We start from the raw sequence: 16,630 nt of genomic DNA, 5'->3' as shown, positions 1-16,630 counted from the left end.
TACTGTGTTAAAGCATTTGTAAATTTGACTGTAAAATTACATTGTTTTGTTCTTGGTTGTGCTTGTGTGTAAAAGAAGTTAAAGCATTTTAAATTTGTGTTAACTGGATGCATTTTGTGTCAAAACAACAAGAAATGTGTTAATTGTATAGCCCACGAAGACGGATGTTGTGCTAACTGTGTTAAGAGTTTAGGAAACTTGTTAAATGTATTGATAAAAGTGTCATAGCAATTGTAAAAAACTGTAACTCTATTTGTCACAGTACTCATTACGCCTCAAAGCTATACAATTTTATAATTCATTCCGGTAAGCTCTATAAAACAAACACACGCACCACCTGGCCTAAGGCGCTGCTGGGATTTGAGCCCAGGATCTCCTGTTTACAATACAGGCACTTTGGTCCGTGTACGTTTTGTTCATTTGTTTTCCATTTTCAAACGGAATAAAGGAAATGGAGAAAACGGCCGTTTTTCCGTTTTTCTTTTGCTCACGAGAAAACGAAAAAACGAGATTTTGGCTGGATTTTCGTTTTTTGGTTTAGGGTAGGAAAACGGATAAACGACTTTAAAATTCATTTTACACATGTAGGCGGTGCTGAAACGCCCACTTTCCTCTAATTGGTCAACCAAATCTGCGCTCGTGACGTCACCCTCAAAATAAAAGCCTTACACGCAGGCTTTTAATTATTATTATTTAATTATATATTAACTAACTTTACATATATCATTTGAACCACACACAGTTAGCAGGCTTACATTCATTGCGTATGTATAAATTAAATAAAAACATAAAGCAGTATACTTAGACATTTGTCATTAAAATAAGGTCATAGTACACTGCCAAGCTTCTTGCTGCTGTGCACCTGATGCTGAGCAAAGATAGCCATTTCCGAGCAGCACCTGGTTTGCATTATTGTTTCAGAGCAAGGGCTTTATAATAATAATAATAATAATAATAATAATAATAATAATAATTATTATTATTATTATTATTATTATTATCATTATTATTATTATTATTATCAGTTACTAGTGTTTTTATTGTTTGGTGTGTTTTTTTTTTCTTTTTAATAGTTGTTAGCAGAACCAGAATAAGAACACTTTGGGCCCTGCTATAAAAACAAAGGGTACCATTTGTTTTCATTTATTTCTTCCTATTTTAATTATATATTGTAATTATTTATTTGCTAATTAATACTATTTTATTGCAACGCCAAAGTAGGCCTGTCTTATTATTTTTTTATTATTAAATTTGCTGTTATTGTAGGCTAGATGGCAGGCTTTAAATATTTTAAATAACATTTACTCATAACCTTACTAATTCGAGAGCCGAACCTAAAAAAGTTTAAGTGCAATAAGCCTGTACAATAAAGAGAGCCGCAATGCATATTTCTAGCGCATTCTTTCACTCAACAATTATTGCTGGAATAATGAAATAAATTTCAAATTAACTAATTAAACACATTATAGTTGATAAAAAATTTGTGTCTAGTAGTTCCGACAAACAGATGAGCTCGCTACATGTGCGTTGCGCTAATAATTTGACATTTGCTCTTCTTGAGAAAGTGCTACAGCGGGCCCTGCTATTTCACATATAAGGTTAGTGATACGTATTTTAAATTAGTATTGCACATTATTCATTCATTTTCTTGTCGGCTTAGTCCCTTTATTAATCTGGGGTCACCACAGCGGAATGAACCGCCAACTTATTTAGCAAGTGTTTACGCAGCGGATGCCCTTCCAGCCACAACCCATCTCTGGGAAACATCCACACATACACACACACTTATACAGTACGGACAATTTAGCCTACCCAATTCACCTGTACCGCATGTCTTTGGACTGTGGGGAAAACCGGAGCACCCGGAGGAAACCCACGCGAACGCACTACACTACTGAATTAGACACACAATCTCAAAAAAAACTTGATGCTTATTTACATTATCTAAAGTCATTTCTTACGAGGTAGGATCTGTTGTTGTATTATATTTTCGTTTTAATATGCAAATAATTTTATTTAATTTGTAATAGGCCTATTGTCCCTCATTGCATAAAATAACAAGCCTTTGTATTCAATATGTTTGTAAATTGTCCATCCAGTTTGACGCAAGCTAAACAACATTTTGGCCTGTTTTGCTTATTAAATGAGTGATTTTCACGGAGAAACAAATCATCCATCCACACAGTTTTGTATAGGACCTGTGTGAACAAAAATATACACTTCATCATAGCCTATAGGAAAATGTATCTGTTTAGAACCAATTTTGTGTTGTATAATTAAAAATATTAAAAATACAATAATAAAAAAAAAGGAATAACATTTGAAGTGCAATGCTTCAAAGATCCAATACGCTGCATGCAGAGCCAAAACAAAAACTGGTTTGTTTGTTTAATAAAATAATAATATGAAATTAAAGTGAAATAGTTCCATAACCTGTATTATAACTGTAGTCACTCTAGATGACAAATCATCCGTTGCGCCGGTCAGTTTCACCTTTAATCAAGAATGTGCCAGAACCAAATGAGAATATTTACAGATTACCTCGGAATGAGACCTCGGTCTGTGAAGGATGCAGAACACAGAAACTCGTTGAGAATGGAGATGCATGTTAGATGTTTTATATCCCTTTAGATATTGTAAATAAAACAACAAGTTTTTATAGAGATTGTGTCATGTCTTTTCTTTGACGCACGCGCTGAACAGCCTGTAGCCTAAATAATAGTTTAGATTTTATAACATATAATGTTCCATTACTTTAAATGTATAATGTTTTTTAATATTTATGGATTATATAAAATATATAGTTTATATAAATGCGCTCTGATCATTCAAGGATCATATTGCGTTGCATATTCTTCTTATTCTTCATTAGGCTTGATCCGTAAATTGTGTATTTTATAAACTGATCGTTTATAAGGACTAAGCTATTAATAACTGTAATTCCTCGAATGGAAAAGTCTTGATTAAAGAAAAAGAGAACTTAATTCGACATATGCATATAGTGTGCTTATTTCTGCGCGCATCGCGCGCTTTACCGAATTACCTTTTTTATTTTTTATGCACTATATAAATGCATCTGGCAGCACCGAAAAGAGCAAATGCCAAGTTATTAGCGCAGCGCACAGACAGCTAGCTCGTCTAGTCTGAACCAGGGGTTTTCAAACTATTCATTGCACACCGATCCCATTGCATTTTATTTAGGATAAACCACTTATTTAAAATTAATTAATTAAAAGGTGCGTACTCTCCAATACACCACTGTAGTGTCATAATATTTAATAATTATAATTAAGATAGACACCTGACCTCCATTTAATAAACAATTTATTTGCCATACTCTGTTAATTTGAAGTTTAAAGTTTAAATCATTTATGTTAAACTTAAAATATTTAAAAACTTAAAAAGACTTAAATTTAGTCATTTAAGACATTTTAGGTCATAAGTTTACATACATTGACCGTTGCATTTAGTAGGCCTATTCTGGTCTAAATAAGCTTTTTGCATCTTAAGTGTTTACACACACAAATTAAGCAGTTTATACATACATTTAATGTTACTTTGAAATTACTTTTGATGCAATAAATAATCCTAAATAGTTGAAAGTGTTAACATATTCTTGAAATGTAGTTATTTTATAACTATGAAATTTATTACTAAACAAAGTGAATCATTATGAATTTGCCAAGAAATAATCCACTTTACCACTGTAAAGCAATGCCCCACACTCACTAGAACGGTAGAACCTGGACTGTATGATATGTTCTGTATGTAAAATAGAGAAAATAAGCAAGATGCGCAGTCTCATGCAGCCTTAGTGAAATATAGTTCGTCACAACAATGAACTAAAAATAAAACCACCCTTGAAATGCTGGCGATCTTAATTTTTTCAGCTTACACTGACTGAGAATAATGTTGCACTATTTTATTAACAAATAATTAGAATGTTTGTTTTTTTCCTTCAACACATTCATCATTACTTTTGCCTGTGCAAGTTTTTTGCGCGCGCTTGAGCGCGAAGGCATCTATTTTCAGGTGCAAGATGCCACTTTGGGTGGCACCAGCACACTCTGCCACACCTGTGGCTATGTCCCTGCTACAATAATAATAACAACAACAACGACAAAATAATAACAAAAATAATAATAATAAGACAGGCCTACTTTGACGTTGCAATAAAAAAGTATTAATTATCAAATAAATATTTACAATAGGCTAAAGGAATATATTAAATTAAAATAGGAGAAAATCCAATAGAAACAAATGGTACCATTTATTATAGCCCCATGCAGGGTCCAATGTGTTCTTACAACCATTGAATAACTAAGTAAATAATAATAATAACAATACTAATAATAATAGGCCTAATAATAATAGTAATAATAATAATAATAAATTATTATTTTATACAGAGTAGGCTATTATTTAGGCCTACAATAGCTCTGAAACAATCATGTAAACCAGGTGCTGCTCGGAAATGGCTTTGCTCAGCATCAGGTGCACAGCAGCAAGAAGCTTGGCAGTGAACTATGACCTTATTTTAATGACAAATGTCTAAGAATACTGCTGATATACGTTTTTATTTAATTTATACATACGCAATGAATGTAAGCCTGCTAACTGTGTGTGGTTCAAATGATAGAATATGTAAAGTTAGTTAATATATAATTAAATAATAATAATTAAAAGCCTGCGTGTAAGGCTTTTATTTTGAGGGTGACGTCACGAGCGCAGATTTGGTTAACCAATTAGAGGAAAGTGGGCGTTTCAGCACCGCCTACATGTGTAAAATGAATTTTAAAGTCGTTTATCCGTTTTCCTACCCTAAACCAAAAAACGAAAATTCAGCCAAAATCTCGTTTTTTCGTTAGCAAAAGAAAAACGGAAAAACAGCCGTTTTCTCCATTTCCTTTATTCCGTTTGAAAATGGAAAACAAATTAACAAAACGTAACGTTACACGGACCGTTCTCCTCCCAGTCCTGAGTGACCTTTGGGTCACTGTATAGGGTAAGCAAATGCTAAACAATATATAATAATATAAAAAAAAATCCTAAAAGGAAAAACACCAGCATTTCTGCTTAACTCAAGAAGTGGTTCATTTTAACTGTAACTGATGGCTCATTTTATCTAAACACTTTAAATTGATCACTAATTATAGATAGATAGATAGATAGATAGATAGATAGATAGATAGATAGATAGATAGATAGATAGATAGATAGATAGATAGATAGATAATTATTAATTATAACTTTTTTCACTCCTGCCAAATATGTGGTGAAAATGCAGCCTTTTGATTGGTTTGCCGATTTCGCAGGCAGTAGCTGTATCAACAACCTATGAATAAGGATTGAAAACCATTACATTCACTTTGTGTGACCAAACAGGAAAATGACGACTCAGACGGCCAGGTGAGTTTATTTATATTCTATAAACGCAGTACATGAAAAGATGTTTTGAAAGACCTAGGCTTAATTATTTTTTAACCGGCGAGTTAAGCGTATATTCTAAAAAAAGTGACATTCCATGACGACATATTCAAGCCTGCATTAGAATACTGTTTATTTTTTTTGTTTGTTTTAGTAACGGTAACACTATTTAATGAGGATGACAGTTATCATGTTTTGAAGTGTTATTGTGTCCGTGTTGGCCACTCAGGGACTATATTTAACCAACTTAAAATAGCCTACTCAGTTACGTTTTCTTGTAATGCTGCATAAAAGTTCACATTCAACACTGTCGTTATATACTTTCCGACACATCAGGTCTGATTCATAAAGGCTTGTTCGTTGAAAAGCATGCGTATCATATCATCGTAGCATTGCATGGTTTGCACTTTTAACGTTGCTTAACAGTAACGTGATTGTGCGATACATTGTTGTTGAGTAGCCCTATAACGATTTTCTTAAGGTTTTGCATTTTTATTATAATAATTTAGACCGAATCTCAAAAGAGAACTATCTGTAATAACGTTATGTCTTTGTCGTTTCTCTGTCTGACCAATTTTTAGCAACCATTAACAACGCAAAACAAACATTTGAGTTTGTAAGGTTTGTAAGGCGGTAGTAACTACATTATGTGCATACCTTGACGAAGACATTGAAAACTTTATGCAGTTTAATAATATTTTATACAATTGATAATAAAATGTGACATCCAACTCAGGAAAGCATATGAGCCCAAAATATGTAACCTTACACCGCGTGTTGAACTAAACCTAATAGATTTTTATTAAAAGAGCAAAGTAGGGAGTATATAAGTATGGAGAGTAGTAGTTAATAACAGATGTGTTTGATAAAATGATTCTCTAATGCAACCCCAGAGATATTTTATCAAGTAGTCATGGTTATGTCAGTGCTTTTTAAAAACATTCCCTTTCCATCATCACACTATATGCCTTGAAATGCATTTGAAAATGTTTGAATCGACTAAGATTGTTTTCATTCTAAAAGCTATAAAAATAGACCCTTTGACAAGTTGCAGGGATGAGATCAAAAAAAGTTCAGATTCTTTGCGATTTTTCCCAATTTGTGACCCCATACTGTGTTTTTGGTGTAAAATATATGCATATACCTACAATAATGCTTTTCTGTATAGCATAATTTTATTTAATTTTCCATATACCATAGCAGTAGTGTGGTAGCCATCTGGCCCACTCAAGCAGTTTCTAATGGCCCAAATTCTAAGCTTTACATCCCTGAACGAATCTAGCTCTAGAAAACAAATATGATTAAATTAGGCAGTTAAGAGCTTAACTTTTATGAAGTGTTTTTGTCATTTATTTCATGCTTTTTTTTAGTCAGCAGATGCTGCTGGATCAGATTGCAGATGCACTGGACATATTAGCTGCTTCGCTCCAAGCACCCCAAGTTGAGAATGACCATGTTCTCATTACCTTAGAGAACATCAGCAGTGTCTTGGCAGTTTTGGCTGCTAATGGAGACTTACCCAACGAAGAGCGGGTGTTTACTGTTCTACACATGCTAATTCAGGAGGTGGATAAAAGCAACTCAATGACAATTATGTCAAGGGAACAGCTAATGTTCTTCCTGGAGAATCAGTTTAAAGTACCTGACATAGCTCAGATTTTTGCTGTAAGTGTAAGAACCATCCGCAGGAGAATGACAGAATATGGACTGTCTGTGGGACAGACTTATTCTGAAATCACAGATGTCCAACTTGCTCAGTTGGTCTCTGACTACATTCTTTATTGTCCTAATGCTGGAATACGGACTGTGACTGGCCATCTAAATTCTTGTGGAATCCGGTAAGTGTAGAACATACATACAGTGTAACAAAATAGCGTGTGAGAGAATACACACACACACAAACACACACACACACACACACACACACACACACACACAATATAATATTATAAAACAAATAATTGTTATATGTTTAAAAGGGATGCCATGGATAAGATATTGATATTTTTCAATCTACGTAAGTCTCAGTCTTCTGGAGTGTGTTGTATTGTATTTCTGTTTCATATAGGTGAAACTTAGAATAGATCGTTATTAACATTTCCCATCAGTAGACATTTTAAGATATCTCATCCTGATGAGGATTTATGTAAAAGGACATATGATTCATATGATTATTATCTGTTCTTCTTAAGGGTCCAACAGTTCAGAGTGAGGCAGACTCTAAAGGCTGTAGATCCAATTGGAAATTTACTTCGTGGACTTCAGCTTAATGTTGTTCCAAGGGTTCCATATTCTGTGCCAGGTCCCCTCTCCTTGTGGCACATAGATGGAAACCATAAATTGATACGGTAAGAGAATCCTTAATTTTTTCTTTTGTCAAGATATATTATTATTTATGTGATGATTTTTTTTAACATTGTAGTTTCTTATATACACACACACACACACACACACACACATATATATATATATATATAGAGAGAGAGAGAGAGAGAGAAAGAGAGAGAGAGAGAGATAATTATGCAAATACTGTTTTTTTGCAGATGGAGAATTGTAATACAGGGTGGAATTGATGGTTTCAGTCGGTGGATTATGTATCTATGTGCCGCCAACAACAATAGAGCATCAACTGTTCTCCAGTGTTTTCTCACTGCTGTAAACCAACATGGATTACCTCACCATGTTCGAAGTGACAAGGGAGGAGAAAATGTTGAAGTTGCCCGATATATGCTTGAACATCCAGAAAGGGGCCCAGGTAAACACATTGTCGTGGTAATATTGTGATGTTGTTGTGTTATATCACATCTAAATTTCAATAATACAGTATATACATAAATAAATACATAAATTTTTTTCTCTGTCATTTTGGTCTTGTCTACCCAAATATGCAACTGATTGATATTAGATAGAAGAAGCCATATTACTGGGAAAAGCGTACACAACCAGAGGATTGAGAGGCTGTGGCGTGACATGTGGTGTTGTGTAGTGTGCAACTACTACACCATATTCAGGTTCCTTGAGTATAATGGAATGCTGGATCCTGATCAAGATCTGCACATTATCTGCCTCCATTATGTCTTCCTGACTAGACTCAACTGGCATCTTGAGCAATTTGTTCAAATGTGGGACAGGCATCCACTTTCCACAGAGGGAAACAGGTCCCCGCAGCAGTTGTGGATTGCTGGTCTACTTTTGGGCCATCAGGAATATCCTGACCAGGTGTCAAAGCTGTACTTTTTAAGTTGAAGTGTGTACATAAAGCTACTCGACTCAAAACTTTGTGCAGTGTCTGATCAATATCTTCATTTTACAACAGATTGATATCACAAACTGGGGCATTGACTGGGATGGGCCTGTTGCGGCCCCAGACTCTGAGGCTATTGAGGTTCCAGTGCCTTCCCCAGATATGCGTCATCGAGTTGAGGAGCAATTAAAGGCCAACATTGACCCCTTTATGACCACTGAGTCCTCTGGTGTGAACATTTATCTCCAAGCCATATCACTGGCCCAGGCCTTCATAGCTACGCAGTCATAAGAAGCCACATGTCCACTTCCAACACACCAGCAAACAGGGCTTCGGTAAGAAGTATTTTTTTTGTCTTTTTAATGATTATATTTTGTATATCTGTATATACATTAGTACTGAGTTGTCTAGTGTGAACATTTACTCTACACTTCCCACTGGTTTAGGCTTCATGGCTACACAGCCATGAGAAGTCACTTGTTTTCTGCATGTTTTTTGAAAGCCTTGTAAGGACCAGTGGTGAACATACTATATTTCTAATCCTCATGTTCTTGATGTCACTTCATACATTCCTGTACTCTTGAAGGATGATTTTAACATAAACTGCACTTTACAAGAAAAATAGAAGACTACATCAATAAGAAAAGGATAAAATATATTCCTACACAGTTTGACTACCAGACACACTCTTTTCAATTTAATCCTTAATAAACACTTTTTTTTTTACACAAGCACACACACAAAACAAAATGGTACACTTAAAGCTTCAAGCCCTCTAAGCCATAGTTAGTCTGCATTAATAATTGTAAGTGGAACTAGAAACGCATCTTCAATTTGATATTGCATATTAGTCTGTCTCTCTTTATCCCTAGGCTCACATAATCGTGGATACAGCCCATATACAGAGCAGATGGTTTTGTTCCACTTATGAAAAACTCAACAGCCCAACACTTTAAGAGAGCACATCAACTAGCATATAAGCTAGCACAGTATTGGAGGCAGACGCGCTGTATTAGTTTAAATCTTGACTAAAGACACATTTTTTTGCTTTGGCCTACACTGAAAACACTAACGCAATTTATTCGTAATTCAAACCCTCTAAAGCATTGTTAGGCTGCATTAATTGAGGCAACTGGAGCCAGGAACACTTTCCAAAAAAAAGACCAATTGGACTCATGTTAGTCTCTGTTTTTCCTTAACCCAAGTTCTACAAAATCATCAATCCACTCCGTATCCTGAGCAGATGTTATCATGGTCATCACTGAGTCCAAAGTGTAACACTGATTCTTACAGAGAGCCCCAGTCACAGATGAGTTTACGCACTGATCCTTCAGAACACCAGCCGGTGAGCTACAGGGACCTGCATGTTTCTCCAGGACAGATTGCCATTGTTTTCAAACCCCATAACCCAGACTGCAGCTCTACCCAAGACATTTGATCAGAGAAGAATTGATTGTACCCAGATGTGCCGGGTTTGTTCTTCACTTCCATCAATTGGTGGAGTTTTGGTTCCTCGCCACTGTCGCCCCTGGTTTACTTGTCAGGGACTGCTGGAGCTGCCCTTAAGTGGATCATCCTTCAACAGGTATATTTATACTAGATTACTACAGATTCAGTTCAGTTTATCTAGAACTTCATCAACATTGTACCACTATGGCGCCTGTCTGATATGCAGTGTTTTTTTTGTTCAGATTATTAACCATGTTCCTGGGCGTTGCGGAAGCGCAGTCGGTAGTGCTGTCACCTCACAGCAAGAAGGACACTGGTTCGAGCTTCGGCTGGGTCAGTTTCTGTGTGGAGTTTGCATGTTCTCCCGGTGTTTGTGTGGGTTTCCTCCGGGTGCTCCGGTTTCCCCCACAGTCCAAACAAATGCACTATAGGGGAATTAGGTAGGCTAAATTGTCCATAATGTAGGAGTGTGAATGAGATGTTTCCCAGAGATGGGTTGCAGCTGAAAGGGCATCTGCTGCGTAAAATGTGTTGAATAAGTTGGTGGTTCATTTCGCTGTGGTGACCCCAGATTAATAAACTAGGGACTTAGCCGAAAAGAAAATGAATGAATAAACAAACCATGTTCCTGTTTATGCTTATGAAGTAGTCTTTGATACTACTTTGTATAATGTCAATTATAATAATGTAGTACCTGGCTATTTGTCGAGTATGGTGGTGGTTTACAGTCCTTTAAGATCACTGAGGCTGAGAGTCAACTTCTGTGTGCTGTAGGACATAATTTAAACAAAGCATCGAGCTGGTTCTACACTGAATTGACCTCATTAAAATTTTTCAATTTGTAAAATGACATTTTCCCACAGATGGGTTGCGGCTGGAAGGGCATCCGCTGTGTAAAAAACTTGCTGGATAAGTTGGTGGTTCATTCTGCTGTGGCGACCCCAGATTAATAAAGGGACTAAGCCGACAAGAAAATGAATGAATGAATGTAAAATGAAAGCTGATTTTCAAAGCCATATGAAAAGCTCATCTTTTAAAGACTAACAATGAGCTGTTGTTATGGCTGATCACTTGTGCATGTATTTCTTGTTGATTTTGTCTGTTTGTTGTCTTATTTTTTTCCTTTGTAAACTTTAAACAACCTGTTGTTGCAGTTAAAAATATAAATAAACAACAACAATAAAGTTGCAATGATTAGGATCTTCATGGACTGTTTGTTACATACTTTATTTATATTTTTTGGTCATATAAAACAGCACAGTCTTCTCAATTGCACCTATCTTCACTATGTGTGATCTCATTACAGTGATATGGCAGTAATGCTTAGGTCTGTACTTGTCTTGACTAATTGAATTACTGCATTTTTTATTTTAATATTTGATTGGCCATTATTTAAAATGACTGAAACCACTGATCCACATATGTAATGCCAACATTAGCTTCTCTTGACAGGCTTGATTTACCTGTAAAAAATACAAAAATATCACACAGACTGAATAAAAATGCGAACTCAGCTGGTTTGAAGTGCTTAAAGACATGCATACCTGTATACACTGGGCTGCTTTGTATGACAACTTCATGCTGGTGGTTTTTGTGTTTAAATATAACCAAACTATGCACACATTATACTTTGTGGGTTATGGTAGCTTGTTTGAACTGTACAAGGGAAAATGCAAGTAATAAAATTAAAACATTAGCTCTTTATAGGGTTCCTGACAAACACATTTATGAGCAATATGTAACTTTTTTTTTAATTGAATACGGTTCCTATTATAGCATGGATGATGTACTGTAACTTAAATGTAACCAGTTAAATACAATTAAGCATTTATTTAGTTGTTGAAGTGTAAAACGAAATAAAAAGCTGTTTATATGCACACAACCGACATCAGCAGGTAAGTGCAGAAACACTTAAAATGCTGCAAATTTGTAATGACATACAGTTCACCTGAACCGCTTTAACTGGGTTACTGAACATTAAAAATCCTCATGTTTATTGACCTTACAGCCATTTGAATCTTTTTGGCTCGAGACGTCTCATTCACTTCCATTCATTGTTTAGACGTTAAAGACAGCTCGCAATGCTGCTAAGTGTTGCAAAAGTGAGATTTTCTTATTATATTCTTTTTTTTTTGTATAGTCATGAACACACCTTTTTGTAGAGCGAGTAGTTTGACTGTTTTCTGCCGTTTATTATGTTTAGTCATTTCGCCCATAGGCGACTAAATCAGAATTTCTACATTACAGCTTTCACTCCTACTTTGTCGACAGAGTTAATTTAGGTCACGCCCGGACACTCCATTAACCTTCAGCACTAGGCTGTTATATAAAACGTAGTTCTGGATTTATAAACCTGCTTACTGTTCAAAATGTCGCAAATCAGGTTTATACTTTGCTTTTATGTTTTAGGAATGACACCAAGGCAGCTTCCCACATCACCAAGTGTTTTTTTTTCGCTGGGCGTGGCTTTCAGATTTTGACTTATTGCGGCTCTGTTGTTATGGTTTAAATAAAGTTGCACTACAAAATTCGCGGTTTTTGACAGACTGCAATTTCGACTCTTAGCGGGATTCGTCATTTGGAAGATGTCTTCGGATCAGCACTTAAGGTATGCTTTCTTATTTGTCCAATTAATTGGGATGTGTTGTCTCAATTTTAAAATATGGTTGAATATTGTGCCACTTGAAAGTTTGCAAACTAACAAAATTCGGGGGAAAAAAGTTGACTCGTGTTAGTTAATAACAAGCTCAGGACGGATTTTAACCTTGTAATTAAACTGTAAATACAGTGTCACTTTTAGTATCACTTTTTCAAATGAGAATAATAATTTTTGTCCCTGGGTCATAATATGCAGAAGTATAGGAGCCCGTTCCCGCCACTGAATAATAAAAAAAATACAATGAATTCTGACTTAACTTATTTTTTACAGTTATAAAGTCACAGTTGTGATTTTATATAGCGCAACACTAAGATATAAAGTCACAACTGCAAGTTATAAAGTCAGAATTGTGATTTATAAACGAGTTTCCTGTTATGCTACACCTAACATTAGGCCTATAGGCCCACACAAAATATGCGCGCGCACAATTCGCAGATTTTTACCCCATCATTAATTCTGTTTATTTAATTAAGTATTTGTGTGTAAATCTATATTCATTCAGTTTTTAAAATAATTAAAGTAATATTATTGAATAATACGAAAATGTTCATCTTATTTATGTACAGTGCAGTTTGATAAGTTATATTTTAGAAAGTCAGTCTTTTGGTAGAGATATTATATGAGAGACTTGTTACGTTTACCAATGAAGTGGATCTAATTGGATTTACATTTTAAACATTAAATAAAAGTTAAAAATGTATTATTTTTTATTAACATATTAAGGTTTTAGTTATGATACTCCCAAAATAAACCTGCAGAAATCCACAGATTTTTGCCAAAATTCTTTGCAGAAATAGCAAAAAATATCTGCAGATTCTTTTTGGCCCTGCCCATAATCACAACATAAAGGGACCTACCATACACCCAGCACAATAAGACGCAAGACGTGTTTGCCCCAACCTGTTTATATTTTCAGACCAACATAATCTTCATTTTTACAGTTTTCCGCAACGTTGTTTAAATGGCAAATCCATTTGCGCAAATTTATAGACTCATGGGTGTTCCAGTCTAGAAAAGAGGTGTGCGAAGGTGCATTGTTTGCTATTTTTAGGAACTAAAATAGACTAACTTTATACAATTGACCAGCTGAAAGCAGGTCTGAAGTCCAGCGCCAAGCTCCTTAGTTGTGTGTCTAGCTTACACATTGCTTGATACACACAGGATGTACAGCACTAAGCAAATATCTTTACATATGTAAAATAATTAAAGAAATAAATTATTACAAACATTATTTTTTTTCTACATAAATACCACTGCCTCCATGCCTTCATCTCGGAAGAATTTTTTAGTTTATTCATGACAATTTGCATTAGTATAATGTTATTATGATTAGCAGTATTATTTATTATATCATATCAGTATATTATACTAGTGAAGTTTTTAGTTGTAAGGTCCACCCAATTGGCCCAATGTGTCCACTGGTGGATGAAGGTTCAATGCCTGTTCGGTCTTTCCAGTGCATAATGTTGATTTACCTTAAATTTAACTCATATCTGACTCCAATTTTAGTATGAGGTGGTTTAGAATATTAATATATTTATCTTTAATTTTATCTGACTCCAATCATAAAACATTAAGAATATTATATCAATATATCATTTAGATAAATGTTTGAACCTTTTGTCTTCACTAGTAACTATTACATCCGTTCATTCGGGTGCTCATGTCGCTCAGAGAAATCGCCCCGGCCGAAGGCGTCCCTCACGGTCACACTCCGGTCAGTCTTGAATATTAAACAGAGGTAAATTGACTAATACTTTAGATGGCCGCTACCAGCGCGCTCGTTCTAAAATACTTTAGTTAGTCCCGCTTAGATGTACACCTTTGAGTTAAGACAATCATCATTTCTAATTAGAGGTTAGGGCATGAATATAAATGTACCCGACTACTGGACTCTATAGTAACTTTGGTTTTCACCAAGCCCATGGTTTCCCATATGAACTTAATTTAGAATAATATTACCTTCAAACAAAGGTCGGGTACCCAATCTAGGTTAGTCGTGCAACACCTTGTTGACCTAGACGGAAGTTAACGCCCTTTCCACCTAAGTACACTTGAATCAATATCAAGAGTCAGCCGGATCCCTAAAACACAATTAGTGTGCCCAATGCTCCATCTCAACTGGATTCAAGTCCGTCTACTGACCTGAAGCAAGACGTGCGGAAACAAGGATACAGCGTAATCTACTTGAATTAATAATTACAGAGTGAGCAAAATATGGTCAAACATTACAATTTATTAGTCAGGTAAATGTATAATGCCAATTCAATCAGTCAATTCATAAATGATCAATACAAAACATCAAATTATCAAAGATAAATCCAAGATGAAAAGATGCATACCTGACTTCAAATTTTACATAACGTAGAGCATAAGCTACATGTTATGGGCTGATCTGGTTAGGCAGAATCGCCCTGAGCCTTTCTCAAAACTTACCTTAAATAATCCAAGAATTCCCTCAAGGAAGGGGGTGTGTATAACAAAAGGCATTTGCATTTAGTGCTGCCTGTGGGAAAGTCACACCCTTCACAGTGGTTCAAAAGATGCCTGAAGTTATATATTTATGGTTTTGATTATGTCTATTTCTGAGAGAATGAGACTATTGTACCAATCGTACTGAGACATTTCAAATGATATCAAACATGATAGATAAAGTCAGTTTATATATATATATATATATATATTGATAAATCAGCATATCAATATTTTATTCCATTCCTAACTGTATGTCCATCCAGTCATATCAATTCACTTTGAAATTTGATTTTAACCCTAGTTTTTATGCCAATTTTAACAGGGCAACTGCACTTATAATGGAGCTGGGCCAGCTTCTTAGGGGCCAAACAGGAGTGCAAGCTGAAACGTCCTCAGCATTTTTAAACCTACCGTCTTTGCAGCAGTCAGCTGGACCAATTGCTGGACGGGGTGGACTGGGTGATGATCTTAGTGGAGTGACTGCTGGGCCAAGTGCAGTGACTGCTGGCCCAAGTGGCCTAAATGCTGGGACAGGTGGAGTGACTTATGGGCCAAGTGCAGTGACTGCTGGCCCAAGTGGCCTAAATGCTGGGACAGGTGTACTGGCTGCTGGGACAGGTGGAGTGACTTATGGGCCAAGTGCAGTGACTGCTGGCCCAAGTGGCCTAAATGCTGGGACAGGTGTACTGGCTGCTGGGACAGGTGGAGTGACTTATGGGCCAAGTGCAGTGACTGCTGGCCCAAGTGGCCTAAATGCTGAGACAGGTGTACTGGCTGCTGGGACAGGTGGAGTGACTTATGGGCCAAGTGCAGTGACTGCTGGCCCAAGTGGCCTAAATGCTGGGACAGGTGTACTGGCTGCTGGGACAGGTGGAGTGACTTATGGGCTAGGTGGACTGGCAGTTGGGACAAGTACACTGACTGCTGGGACAAGTGGACTGCCTTTCCCACTAGCTCCAACTGTTCAGCTACCCTTCCCCTCCCTGCGTAATTTTTCAGCTAACCGGCCAAATAAAGTTGCTGGTTCTTTAAGCAAACTGTTTCAGCCCTACAGAAAAGACTCCAAAAATAAACTGAATGCAACGCAGTCATGGGAGCACAACTTTTTTTGCTGTGCTCAGATAAACACAGCAGAAATTCCTAGGGTGGAAGAAAGTATGTGCCTCCAGGTCAGTGGACTTGGCAAAAAAAAAAATTAGGTTTTCTGATGTGCATTGCACAGCACAAAAATTCATAGAAGATATTGAAGATGCCTTCCCTCCACTCAAACATTCTGGAGGCTTTAAGATAATGCGTTGCTGCAGGAGCAAGCAACTAATTGACATTCTTATGCCACCAGAAATTTATTCTGTAAACTTTTTGAAAAACAATAGCAG

The 16,630-nt window shown here is 36.1% G+C and overlaps 2 protein-coding genes and 1 long non-coding RNA gene across 4 annotated transcripts in view; 2 read left to right on the top strand and 1 right to left on the bottom strand.

The window, feature by feature from the left end:
- The window catches only part of LOC148682349 (uncharacterized), a 771,506-nt gene that overhangs the window by 485,940 nt on the left and 268,936 nt on the right, over positions 1 to 16,630 (bottom strand). The window lies entirely within an intron of this gene.
- The window catches only part of LOC137490983 (uncharacterized), a 471,679-nt gene that overhangs the window by 307,661 nt on the left and 147,388 nt on the right, over positions 1 to 16,630 (top strand). The window lies entirely within an intron of this gene.
- Positions 5,401 to 15,561, top strand: LOC141381999 (uncharacterized). 2 transcript variants are annotated; one of them, XM_087250095.2, is made up of 7 exons: positions 5,401 to 7,265; positions 7,620 to 7,775; positions 7,971 to 8,182; positions 8,333 to 8,646; positions 8,744 to 9,006; positions 9,965 to 10,256; positions 10,363 to 15,561. In XM_087250095.2, exons 1-5 carry the CDS (start codon positions 6,784 to 6,786, stop codon positions 8,960 to 8,962), a joined length of 1,383 nt encoding a protein of 460 aa, XP_087106221.1. In that variant the 5' UTR covers positions 5,401 to 6,783; the 3' UTR covers positions 8,963 to 9,006; positions 9,965 to 10,256; positions 10,363 to 15,561. The 2 variants fall into 2 exon arrangements, with proteins under 2 accessions (XP_087106221.1, XP_087106220.1); XM_087250094.2 differs by having other exon boundaries at positions 6,804 to 7,265; positions 9,544 to 10,256.

The sequence above is a fragment of the Danio rerio genome, chromosome 4 (assembly GCF_052040795.2).
Source record: "Danio rerio strain M-AB ecotype USA chromosome 4, GRCz13ab, whole genome shotgun sequence".
NCBI classification, from domain to species: Eukaryota; Metazoa; Chordata; class Actinopteri; order Cypriniformes; family Danionidae; genus Danio; species Danio rerio.
The sequence above is the reverse complement of the archived record's forward strand: the minus strand, read 5'-3'. Positions and strand labels throughout refer to the sequence as shown.

Bases quoted from the DNA above. Each gene is read 5' to 3' on its own strand.
- LOC141381999 (XM_087250095.2), top strand. From the start codon at position 6,784: ATGCTTTTTTTTAGTCAGCAGATGCTGCTGGATCAGATTGCAGATGCA. The intron at 7,266-7,619 runs GTAAGTGTAGAA...GTTCTTCTTAAG, and splicing joins CTAAATTCTTGTGGAATCCG to GGTCCAACAGTTCAGAGTGA. The intron at 8,647-8,743 runs GTGTCAAAGCTG...ATTTTACAACAG, and splicing joins ATCAGGAATATCCTGACCAG to ATTGATATCACAAACTGGGG.